The sequence below is a fragment of the Amphiura filiformis genome, chromosome 6 (genome assembly GCF_039555335.1).
Source record: "Amphiura filiformis chromosome 6, Afil_fr2py, whole genome shotgun sequence".
Taxonomy (NCBI): Eukaryota; Metazoa; Echinodermata; class Ophiuroidea; order Amphilepidida; family Amphiuridae; genus Amphiura; species Amphiura filiformis.
This window is the reverse complement of record NC_092633.1, coordinates 41,453,635-41,466,985: the sequence shown is the minus strand read 5'-3', so window position 1 is coordinate 41,466,985 and position 13,351 is coordinate 41,453,635. Positions and strand designations below refer to the sequence as shown.

The 13,351-nt window shown below is 37.1% G+C and overlaps 1 protein-coding gene across 1 annotated transcript in view; it reads left to right on the top strand.

The window, feature by feature from the left end:
* LOC140154533 (E3 ubiquitin-protein ligase TRIP12-like) overlaps positions 1 to 13,351 on the top strand; it is a 59,063-nt gene that overhangs the window by 29,707 nt on the left and 16,005 nt on the right. The window contains 11 exon segments of the mRNA XM_072177103.1: positions 10 to 204; positions 719 to 907; positions 1,406 to 1,605; positions 2,212 to 2,366; positions 6,669 to 6,820; positions 7,509 to 7,651; positions 8,716 to 8,869; positions 9,465 to 9,563; positions 9,697 to 9,811; positions 11,450 to 11,604; positions 13,162 to 13,326. Of these exon segments, the coding sequence (XP_072033204.1) occupies positions 10 to 204; positions 719 to 907; positions 1,406 to 1,605; positions 2,212 to 2,366; positions 6,669 to 6,820; positions 7,509 to 7,651; positions 8,716 to 8,869; positions 9,465 to 9,563; positions 9,697 to 9,811; positions 11,450 to 11,604; positions 13,162 to 13,326 (1,722 nt within the window).

Sequence of the window (13,351 nt, the reverse complement as noted above, 5' to 3'; positions counted from 1 at the left end):
CTCTTTCAGCCTACGGGTGCTCAACCTGTGAAGACACTGGACCTGTCTGCCATTACCCCATTCATCTCCTTAGTCAGCAAGGTCAATGGCTGCATCAATCACCTAGAACAATTTCCAGTCAAAGTTCATGACCTTCCTGGTGCAGGCACTTCCAGTAGCAGAGGGTCACAGGCTCTCAAGTTCTTCAATACCCACCAGTTAAAGGTGAGAGTAATGATATGCAGTGCACTCAAAGGCCAATGTGTAGTGCTATTTCTTTAAAAAAATCTTTTATTTCAATGCCTACAGTGAGTTTCAGCTCTAGTATTTTAGTGACATAGGCATGTATTTTTCTGGTTGCAGTATAGTATCATATGTTCTGACTACTCCATTCCAGAAAAATACAGCAATTTTTTGGATTATAAAAATATTATCTTGTTTTGCCAACTGAAACAGATAAATCCTAATCTTTTAGTTAGTCCTAACTGGCAGTGAAAGTCAATATTTAGGAGATTTTTGGATATAAGGGCCAAAAACATAGGGTGTTTTTCGTATGCTGTGACAATCAAGCCAAAAGACTTGCATTCAAAATCATGTGTATAGGCTGATTTTGAAAGAAAATGTGTTTTTTAAAGATAAGAATGCATAATCTGAAATTAGTCATTGTTAATATTAAGCTACGACATGTTGTGAAGAAAGGAGCAGATTGATGAATCTTCTTCTCACATTACCATTTCAGTGCCAACTACAGAGACATCCAGGTTGTACAAATCTGAGACAATGGCGAGGTGGTCCTGTTAAGATTGATCCGTTAGCCTTAGTACAGGCTATAGAGAGGTACCTGGTGGTGAGAGGTTACGGCAGAATACGACAGGAGGATGAAGACAGTGAAGAGGATGCCTCAGATGATGACATTGATGAAACACTGGTAGGTGACCCATCTTGATCAGGCATGAAAGGTTTCCCTGTTTAAGAAAGGAATTCCCGCATTGTTGGCCCAAATGTTTGTGTTCTTATCTATATGTTAAAGTATATTTCTACGAGTGTGAGTGGTCGAGCTTTTGGCAGATGTGTCTCTGACTAACTGACGGCATACTCGTAAAAATGCTACTAACTTTTTATGAATTCACTGAGAAAACCCATCTACTTATTTGGATTAGAATTCTTTGTTGGTATAATTATAGAGTAATAAACGTAGCATGATTGGAATTGCAATCCCCCATTTCTGGATCAGCTGCATATAAATTGCATAATATGCCACAGAAGAACAAAAAACAGATCAATGAACCTTACACTGAGTACAGTTAATATGATTTTGAATAACTCGATTAACACTGGGAGAGGGTCTTAAAATTATTCAATGATAGAGATGTAAGAAAACCTATTCTTCTATCATCATGTTTTGTACAATTTTTCTCCTCCATAGGCTTCGGCATTTTCTAGTTCCAACATCAACATTAAGCACAAGTTGGAGTTCATAATAGGGGAGCGTGTGCTACCATACAATATGACAGTATACCAGGCCATTAAACAGAATGAGAATACAATGGATGATGATAGAGACACAGATGATGAAAGTAACCCATTAGGAAGAGCTGGTATATGGATTAAAACACATGTTATATGGTAAGCAATACAAGCTCTGTTTTAGTGTGTTGAATTGTTTTGATAAATGCACAACTAAGAATATCTTGAACAGTTTTGGGCATGATCATATGCCACACGACAACACATAAGTAAAGAGGATGTTGGTAATTGGGATCACCACCCATCATAGGACCGGACTGCTCAGATGGTAGAGCTCTGGTCCCGCAAACCACCAGAGCTCTCCAGTTCGAATCATGCTTCAGCCAAATTTGCATTGCCCTGCTCATTCAGTTCTGAATATGCTTATATAACATGAAGGAAAAGTTATGATCCAGATTCATTTATTTGGTCTTGAAATCAATCAGTCCAGTAGTCAGTATTTCATCTTTTGATTTGAGCTTTGTGTATGAAGCAGCATGTGCTTCAGCCATTTTATATCATCTCATGTGATATGGCCAGAAATTATGAAATTGCAGAATTTCAAATATTAAAAATGGGGTAACATTGTGGTAATTGCTCCTAGTGAATGGCACACCTCTGGTTTTATTGGACTTTTAAATGTATTTCTTGTTTAGTGTGTGTGTTTTGAATGCAGCCTTGTAAAAACATATATGCTCATGAAATTGATATGCTAATTGTTTACAGGTACCGTCCAGCTAATGAGAATTCCTCCGATAGTAGTCATGGTGCCAGTGCGTCGTCTACGAGTAGTTCAACAAGTGGGCATAGGAGAGGAGGCAAAGGGAGTTCCTCACACAAATCATCCAGTAAATCAAGGAAACATGATGACTTATGGCTAGGTAAAATCATAAAATTAATATCCATATAACATTTAAGTAAAAAGTTATTAAATTTAAAGAGGAAAAGATGCTTGGATATGATAGATGTTTTATCCAAACTAACAGTATACAAATATTAACTGTCTATGAGTGTGATGGAACAAGTCATCTTTCACCCAGTGATTATATTTCAACCATTACATGAATTTAAGACAGTTAATATTTGTTTTATATCACTCGTACATAAATTCTATTACTGAAATACTATTTAAGGTAGGAAACTCGGTTCCCACACGTCGGCAAGGAAAAAATTATAAAAAATATTCCGCCTCCTAGTGCACACCTTGATTTTTATGAGTAAACTACACACCCCAATGCTTGAAACCACAAAATATTTGAGTTGCTAATTTGCATTAATTAATGAATATCAATTAATTAGTTCCACCTTAATTTTACGACTAATAATTATTGCTAGCAAAAACTTCAACTCTGATTCCAACTATCGGAAAAATTGTAAATAGATATTATCTAAAATCTCTTGCCAGCTTTTTCGCCTAAGTCCATTAATTACGTAATAGCACGTGTTTCTAGTCTGTGAAAATATTGATGTCGTTAAAAATTTATTTCTGCTTAAAGAAGCTGAAAAGTAACAAAAGCTGGCGAGAGAATTTAGGTAATCTTGTTGTGTTTAACTTTCAATTTAAAATAAATGTCTACATTAAGGGGGTACTACACCCCTCGATAAATGTGTGCCTATTTTTTTGCATTTTTCTCAAAAACTAATAACACAGTGGTAATGAAAGTTATGTATATTATAGGGGCAAGGAATCCAATTACTACACTGGAATTTCAGTGACCCAAGACAAGCGGTTCGTTATTTATGATAAGAAATAAGGTACCGCTAGGATGTACCCCATTTCTTCTCATATATACGGGACCGCTTGTCTTGAGGCACTGAAATTTCAGTGTAGTAATTGGAATCCTTGCCCCAATAATATACATAACTTTTGTTACCAGTGTGTTATTATTTTTGAGAAAATGCAAAAATAGTCAAATCTACTACAGGGTGTAGTACCCCTTAAGTCAATTTTTGTGACAATAATTCTGAAAATCCCTATTTTAGGCATTTTTTACAGAAAACACTTTTGCGTGTGTAAGTGTCCAGATATTACGTAGCAGGTGGCAAATTTCATTCATAAAGAAAGATCAATTTATAACAATTAATCTTTGCTACTGACCAAACACTAATACTTTCACTGGGTGGGAAAACACTATTCAGATAAATCCTTCAAAGGTAAACAAAACTTTGAGGTATTGGATATTTACCAAATTGACTGGTAAGTTAATTGTGCACGAAAACTAGTGAAACTTGGGAGCCAAATTGCTCCGTATAAGCGGTGTGTGTATGAGTATAGGGAGTGTCGAATGCTCACAGCTGAATTCCCGGTGACAATTTCAAGAGCCCGGGGAGCCGCTGTGCACGAGTGTGTTGAATTTTGTCGCTCGCTGAGAATTTCATATATTCTTACTGTACAACTCATAGCATTCTAAAAATTTCCCAGAAAAATCAGACAAAAATGTTCAATGAAACTATGCCAAGCAATGTTATTATTTTATTCATACATGCACGATACTATTGTGATTGCGCAATATCAATGAGACGGCTAAGTTAGTGAAAATTGACATTTTGTTTTTTGCTGATTCTGAACGATTTAAATGATGCCCCGATCTGTAATTTGGGGAAGATATTTATTACAGGATAGGGCACAATTAAGGAAATTTTGAGGGGATTCGGTGCATGACACGATCTAGTCGACGATCCGACCTTAAGTTAGAAAATACATTTTTTCATCAACATAAATAACACCATGTTTTGCCATGATATACCTCACATTTTGTTCACCCCATAACTAAATCGGCGAGTCTAAGAGTCAGCGCACGGCTTGGCACAGCACTATGATGGTAAAAGCTATCACACGGAGAGGCTGATGGTAAAAATGATAAATGGAAATCAACCAATGAACTGTCTAGAATTTATGTATGAGTGATATAATATACAAATATTAACTGTCTATGAGTGTGATGGTCGAAATATAATCACGAGGTGAAAGATGGATTGTTCCATTCCACGAGCCAGAACGGCGAGGGAATGAAACAATACATCTTTCACCTTTCATCTTTTCTAGTTGAAAGTTTGTGAATTTGTGAAAATTCAGTTGAATTTTGCACAATTTGGCATAAAATTAGATAATTGTGTTTGGAGGTCCACAATCTGCCATATCTCCACTATTTATGGATGATTGTTAGAATAATTTCACCACACAAAAAAATTGGGGTGAATTATTTGCAAAGCTCCATTCTGATTGGTGATTAAAGTGAAGATATCATGTAATTGAGGCAATGTTATAGTGGGAATTCCAATTGAATGAACGCAGCTTTTGATAGCGTGACGATTTTTGCGTACACTGCGCGATGTACGCCAGCGTGTGCGACCGTGCGTGAGTAACGCGGAAGCGAATTCAACCATTTCAACCATGCCAACACACTCGTGATTGGTTAGCATTGTATCCAAGGTCGTGCGTTCGCGTTGTAGTTTGAAATACGCGATATACGGTCGCGGTTGGATCGAGTACAGCTGTTGAAAGCTGCGTTCATTCAATTGGAATTCCTACTATAGATCAGCGGGTAGTGCTCAGGGGGTTAAACTATTGAATTTGGTAGGAAAAACCAAAATCTTCCACAAGTGGGGGTGTGGTTTTCAAATAGAATGGTCCATTGTACATCGGTCTGTCTCATAATATTTAACATAATTTTTATGACTAAAGAAAACAAAAATTTCACAAATTTGATCAAAGCAGTAAAATTTTAATCAAAATTTATTCTTACACAGCCGTGACGTTAGTCACGGCTGTGTCTTTTTTCTTACAGGTTCTTTCTTTCTTTCTTCTTCTTCTGTCAACCATTACATTTGCTCTAGCACTCACACGCTTACATCGATTTTGACCTAACTTCGTCACAATGATCATTGACCTTGCCCTACATGTCACATGACACTTTCGTGGGGTCAAAGGTCATGCTGGGTCAGGGGTTAAAAAACGTGATTTTAACTCAAATGCACCTTCTCCTACAAATTACGTGGGACAGTGGCGCTTAACTTGCACACATGCATTGTAATTACCCAGTGTCTATAAGGTGTACACATATTTGGGGTCAAAGGTCATTAAGGGGTCACTTCCGGCATAAAACGGAATACCTTCAAATTTTTTTATTAGCTCAGGAGAACATAGGACAGTAACGGTATGTTCACATTTGAATTGCAGTTACCCAATGTACATGTGGTATTTTTTTATTTGGGGTCAAAAGGTCATTAAGGGGTCACTTCAGGTTTAAAACAAAATAGCTTTAAAATGCATCTTCTCCCACAAATTACGTAGGACAATGACACCACTTGCACACATGCATTGTTATTAATCAGTGTCAATGTGGTGTACACAGATTTTGGGTCAAAGGTCATTAAGGGGTCACTTCCGGTATAAATCGAAATATCTTCAAAAATTGTATAAACTAAGAAAAACATAGGAGAGTGATGATATGTTCACACATGAATTGTGTTTACCCAATGTATATATGGTATTTTTTATTTGGGGTCAAAGGTCATTAAGGGGTCATTTCGGTATAAAACGAAATACCTTTAAAATGCATCTTCTCCCACAAATTACGTGGGACAGTGATGCCACTTACCCACATGCATTGTTATTACCCAGTGTCTATGGGGTGTACACAGATTTGAGGTCAAAGGTCATTAAGGTGTCACTTCCGGTATAAAGCGAAATAACTTCAAAAACTTTATCAGCCAAGAAAAATATAGCACAGAGACGGTACATTTACTCATGAATTGATGTTACTCAGTGTATATGTGGTATTTTTTATTTTGGGTAAAAGGTCATTAAGGGGTCACTTCCGGTCTGAGACAAAAAAGCCTTCAAAATGCCCCTTCTGCCATAAATAACATGGCAAAGTGATGCCACTTGCACACATACGTTGACATTAGCCAATGTTTATGGGATTTTCATATATTTTGGGGTCAAATGGCATTACGGGGTCCCAAAACGGCTGTGTTCGTGGTCTTAGACCACAGCTAAGTCTAGCTTTTTTTTGTTTCTCGAACATGTCACACTGTACATTTTATCCTTAATTGGTACATGATGCTATCTTATATGCCTTGATTCATTCATTATAGATGGGCAGTGTCCAGCAACAGTGTCATCACTAGATCGATATATGACCACTAAATTATATCTTATATGCCTTGATTCATTCTAGATGGGCAGTGTCCAGCAACAGTGTCATCACTAGATCGATATATGACCACTAAATTACCTGGTGGAGTAATCATAGATGATCCATCCGCAGAGGCAATTACTTTACTTAGAATTCTCTATGGTCTCAACACGCATTGGAATTGTATGTTTGAGGTGAGCTATGTAATGCAGATAATTTTATTCTTTACGCGGTTGCATCGCCAAGGTACGGATAAATGGACCTACATGTGTGTATACGTCCTGCGTAATTAGGTTAGAGCGCATGATTCGAATCTGCCGCTGTGAAATGAAATCCAACATGGTGTTACTCTCAACTTGAGACGAGAGACACTATAGGCAAGCTCCAACGACTTTAGGTGCGCAAAATTCTATAAAATTTTAATTCCTCCGCGCAATTGCAAAATTTGAATTTTCCGCGCAATTTACAATGAAATGTGAAAAAGTGGTGATTTTTTTTGTCTGTACATTGAAATGACAGCTTTGTTTGAAGCATCACAGTAATGTTAACCATTATATTGCTAAGCTGTCTTGTACCTGTGTTGCTTTTTGCATATTTATCATGTAATATTACTGTATATTTAGACTATCGCATTATGTATTAGTTGGGGGATGTAAAGTAGGGGGTGAAAATAGTCATTCCATGACCAAATCACTGGGATTAAGATTTGAAAGTGGTTTCTTGTATTTTGAATTGAAGTACAGGGAATCATTGAAAAAGTATGCAACCTTGTCAAATGCTGTTTACGTAAGATCCCAGAAGGTAGCCTGGTTTCTGGCTTTCAAATTAACTTGTTGTAAGATGATTAACATATTGTGTGTATTTTTGCCACCCACCTACCAGGGAGTGATGCCACAGTCAGCATTGAATGGTAATGAGTTCATTAGCAGCAAGTTGACTGCTAAGGCAGCTAGACAACTCCAAGACCCATTGGTGATAATGACGGGAAATCTTCCAACATGGCTTAATGCTGTAGCTAATACATGGTAGGTGCTAGGCTAGACTTCAATATACATGCTAAGGCCAAAAAAAAAATGTTGTGTTGCCCTCAACCGCCCGACCCTAAATCCTGAAAAATCAGGGTCGGCATTTAAAAAAAAATTTTTTAATGATGATTTTTACAGATTTGTTCAAAAAATCAATGTTTTTCACATCAAATTATAATATTTTATTGAAAGACTAGTCTTTAATTGATGTCTAACAGGTATACATCCGACCCAACTTTCCCATTTTCCCACTTGAGGGCAACACAACAATATTTTTTTGTGTCTAATAATGAATGCATGGGGTACCTTGGTCCATTTGGTACACCACTAGTAGGTGTATGAACCTTCAACCAAAACTATAGAGGTGGAGTGTATGGGTTATTCCAGTTGAAATCCATACACCACCTATGGAAGAGATGACTTTAATCTCCCACACAGAGAGTGTAAATTTCAAATGGCATTACCCGTTCAGGTAACCCATTTGAAATTCACAGAGTTTGAATTCAGATTGCGTCTCTCACAGGGGGGTTATTGGTTTTAACTGGAAGAGCCTTATGTAGGTGGATACCACGTATTCTTAGCCCTCCGTATAGATGGCTCTATTCTGTGGTCAGTACTTGGTAAGGGATGAAATCAAAACTCGACCGGCGGTTGAAGAGCGGTTCTGCACGGTTCGGTCTAGTTACCATTGTTTAGAACAATAGCAACCGGCCGGACGGAACCGGCGGTCAACCTAAAGGTAGAAACTTAAGGTAAATTGTTATGGTTTTGCTTTTTGAAAATTGGCTATCCTTGATCAATTTGTTTACACTACCTTAAACATTAGTGAATGAAACATTTTCTAATAAGACTGTTATAGACATGTAAGTAAGGTGTACTTATGACAGTTGTACAACTCACTGGAGACTTCTGTATATTTGATTCCTGTAAGTTATAATGTTTGAAATAAATTGTTATATCTGATATAAATAAATTGCATTTCTGATTCTCTGTGGTTAATGTGCTTATCACTAAATCATATCTTCTACAACTGACTTCATTGATATCTTGATTTTCCTCAACAGTCCATTCCTGTTGCCATTTGACACCCGTCAGATGCTGTTCTACGCTACCGCATTTGATCGTGATCGTGCTATGCAGAGACTGCAAGATAACAATCCGGATCTTAATGTGTCGGATTCTAATGAACGGGTTGCACCTAGGTTAGACAGGAGAAAAGTAAGATATTTGAAATTCAAACTCGTATCAAATTAAGGTATTTTTCTTAATTATGGCCCAGCAATAAACTAAAACCTCACTACCTTGCTATTTCCACACTGAAATTGTATTCATTGAAATAATTATGTGCACACTTGCTGTAAATAACTACTATGAAATATTTGTAACTTTTTTGGGAAAAAACTTGTATTGCATTTTTTCCAAGTCAAAAAATGTAAATTTTGGGCCTAGTTTGTCACAAGGTGAATAGTTTGAATTCATGTGTTATGTTTTGAGTAACTAACCAGTAACCATTAGGCTATTCTAGTTGAAATACACACACCCCCTATGGAAGACATGACCTCAATCTCACACCTATGGGGTATAGACTTCAAATGGAGTCACCCATTTCGTTAACTCCATTTGTAATTCACATGCCCTTTGTGGGAGATTAAGGTCATGTCTTCCATAGGAGTGCATGGATTTCAAGTGGAATAGCCCAATTACCCAGGATGCAGTAGCATTGTCTCGTTGCTGCTTAAAGTTTGTTCCTTAAAAAAAACCGGTATCGCTATGTCTGTTTGGTGTAAGATAATGTTGTTTTTCTTTATTCTAGCGAACTGTATCAAGAGGAGATTTACTAAAACAAGCCGAGTCAGTGATGGACGATTTAGCAAGCTCAAGAGCCATACTAGAAGTACAGTATGAAAATGAGGTGAGGCGATTATGTATACTATTGACTGAACTGTCAAACTATCATTTTCCCCCCAAGTCAAATAATGTAAATTTAGGGCACACTCTGTCACAAGGTGAATGTTTAAATCTTGACTGTGTTTTGTTTTTCACAGGTGGGTACTGGCCTCGGACCAACATTAGAATTCTATGCACTTGTGTCTCAAGAATTACAAAGAGCCGATCTAGATTTATGGAGGGGAGAAGCAACAATATTAGCTGATCCTAAAGGTAAGGGTTGGCATTAAGGCTATATATTGGTTTGCTTCAAGTTCTTGAGTGATGTATGTGCATATTTTGCTGGGAGGAGTATCAAATTGTGTACGTCAAGTTAGTTGCATAGAGCATACACGCACACATACAAGTAAGGTTTGTCGGCCCGCTTGCAGGGTAACTGCGAAAAAGTATTGACATCACTCCCGAACTTGATGCAACGCAAAGAATATCAATCATTTCGTTCATTTCGTTTGTGACTTTACCAGGTTTAAACGGAGTTAATAATTTGGACATTTACAGAGCTGCCAAGTATAACCGATGTTCATTATTTTGAACTGAATTTACTAAAGAATACTGAATAATACTGAAAAATTAAAGAATATTTTGATACTCATATATATGAAAACTTAAAAAAAAGCCAAAACAATGTTTTTAATCCATACTAGCGGTAACCTGTGGTTTATGGTCACAGTCTTTAGCGGTCACAGCCTTTCGGCAGTCGGTAAATTGTACTGATATGTTGGGTGTGTAAATGTGCTATTTAATGTGATTAGTTTCGTTAGAGAGATTATCATTTAGCAATGCAATACCTAGGTGGTTTGTTTGTTAAGTACACATCATGTAGCAGAAAGTTGCATAGGTGTAGCTGACACTACTCAGAAAAAGATGAAATTACTCATGAAAAGTTCAGAGGAAATTCCTCAACAGCCCCTCAAAAATGATTCAGAAGTCAATATAATTATTGTCATCATGTAATTGATGGGCGTATAAACAATGACCACTCACTCCAGTACCAACCAATATCATTGTCATTATGTAAATGAGAGAATGGCCACTATAATACTCAAACTCATTGGGTCACATACATTGTACATGTTCAAGGTGTGTTGCTGTTCAATATTTTGTAGCCATTGGTTAGTTAGTTTAATATTACTAGGTGTGAGATGTTCAGTATTGACCTCCAAAAACGACATTTCACCCTCTTGAGTAAATGTTTACATAATTGATTTGATGACTCTCCAAGATGTGCCACAATAGGTGTAAATGCGATGTTTGTTCATAGTCAGGGTTGCCAAACCAACACTTTGGTAGCCCAATTGGGTGACTTTTGAAATGTTCCCCGCAATTTGTACATTTCCTGTCCCATATATAAAAGAATGGTTAAGGAAAAGAAATTGAGATAGTTTTCAACATTGGCTCCCGCAACTTCCGGTAGTTTCCTAGAAAACCAATGGTTTTAAGAGAAAAATTGGGTGAAGTCCTGATGATTTGACCCGTGATTCTGACTGAAAATTTTTGGCAACCCTAAGTCTGGATCCCCAAAAAGGATATTGAATGCCTAGGGTATAATAATAGTTAATTCAGTGACCGGAGTACTGGACTACACGGCTGAGGCTTCTCGGACAGATGACTGTATTGTAGTGTATTGTGACTGTTTACTCAGTGTTTAGCTCACGGAGAGCTTTCAGTGCTTCTGAAACTAAAAAACTTAATTTGACACCCTTAACGTAAACAAAAACAAAATTGAAGTGAGCACGACCTTGTTCTTCGCATCGCAAAAGTCGCCGTAAAAGTTTTTAGCCTTACCAATTTGTAAGTTTCAGTAATTTATTATAGATTGTTTGTCTTTATTTTCTTCCCTTGTAAAACCAGGTGCTCAAGCAGGAGTTAACTATGTACATAGCCCTATGGGTTTATTCCCGGCACCGTTAGCAAGGAATGCCAAATCACAGGTGGTCAATCGCATCAAGGCAAAGTTCAAGTTTATAGGCAAGTTTATGGCAAAAGCACTAATGGATTCTAGAATGGTAAGTACCAAGTTTGATATAAAATTGGATCGATAGAGCCCATATTTATTGGTCGAGCTATGAGTTTTAAAATATTGGACGAGACGTAGTCGAGTCAATATTTTAAATTCTATTACCCCCACGACCCATTATTCAAAATCGCGCACTGTGATTTGTTGAAACCCGTCATGTGAAAGACCATTAATTAGCAATAAAGTGGCCAGTACAACAAACTTTATGCTCTTTTCGCATCACAGCGCACAGCAAAGCACGATGCAGTGAATTAGTGTCATTACGTATTCTACGCAAAGCATTACGCTTGGTTATACGCGTTCTGTAATACTCGCTATCACTTACGCTTTGGCTACGCGTATGCACTTCACCTTGAGGTAAACAACTTGAAATATTTGGGCAAAAATGTGATATTTTCTCTTTTAATCGCACTATTTTGTGGTAATAGAATAGAAATAAAGGGTGCAGCATTATCCTTTACATAAATAATGTGTCCTCGGCAGTAAAAGCGTTTAAATAATGGGTTCGCTGCGCCTCACCCATTATTTACGTTTTACTTCCTCGACACATTATTTTTTTTGTGTAAAGGATAATGCATTACCCTTTATTTCTTAAACTCATAGCGAGACCAATATATATTGGGCGTAAAGCATCCAATTTCATCATTATTATGCTTTGGATCCAATATTTTTACACACTTGGATTCAACAAAACATAATAATGTTTGAAGGCTAGCTGTGATTATTGATTATGATGGGACCTGTTTAAGATATGACTATTTCAATCTCGTACTGTATATACGTCACCTTAAGTTTGATAGTAATGTAGGTACATATTTTGCAGTATTGAATCGCGACTGCTAACCTCATCCCTCGTGCTAACCTCATCCCACAGAGTGAAAACATATGCATACAATGGTGGGTTGAGCCGCAACCTTTTGTAAGTACTAACATCTCTACCAAACTTGAGGTGAATTGTAGTGGGATCTTTATCATTGATATTTGAATTTGTGGTTGCAGAAATGTATTGTTGTTTGAGCAATATAAATGGACTATTCCAGTTCAAATCCATACACCCTAATGGAAGACATGACCTTTATATCCTACACAGGGATTCGCCCATTCAGGTAACTCCATTTGAAATTCACACTCCCTGTGTATAAGGTTGTGTCTTCCATAGGAGGTGCAAGGATTTCAACTAGAATAGCCCAATCATGGGGGTCATGCTTTTACAAGGTTACTTACTTAAAATATGAGTAGACAGAAAAAAATGCTTGTATCCAATACGAAAGCTTTGAGTTATTGAAAAACTTTCCCTATAAAATTAAATGTTTCTAAACTTAGTTGATTTTCTCTGCTTAGTTGATTTTCTCTGCTATTTCAAAATGAATTACAGAAAGTATGGAAATGAAACTTATGAAAAGGTCTTTATAAAAGTATGGAACAGTATTTCTGCCCGATGCCTGATAATTGTCAAATCGGCCTCTGTGTTCTCAAAACTGATATTTGTTGAATCTTGTATTTTCTTGAGGCAGGCAGCCACTGATAATTTGATACTCTTTTTCAGTTGGATATACCACTAGGTCTGCCGTTCTTTAAATGGCTATTAGGCAGAGAATCAAGCCTGACATCGGCTGACCTACGCTATGTAGACCCGGTGGTGGCTAAATCCTTCTACCAGCTGGAGGAATTGCTGCAACAGAAGAAGAAACTTATCAATGACAAGGAACATGTAAGTTGATTTACAGGTTAATGAC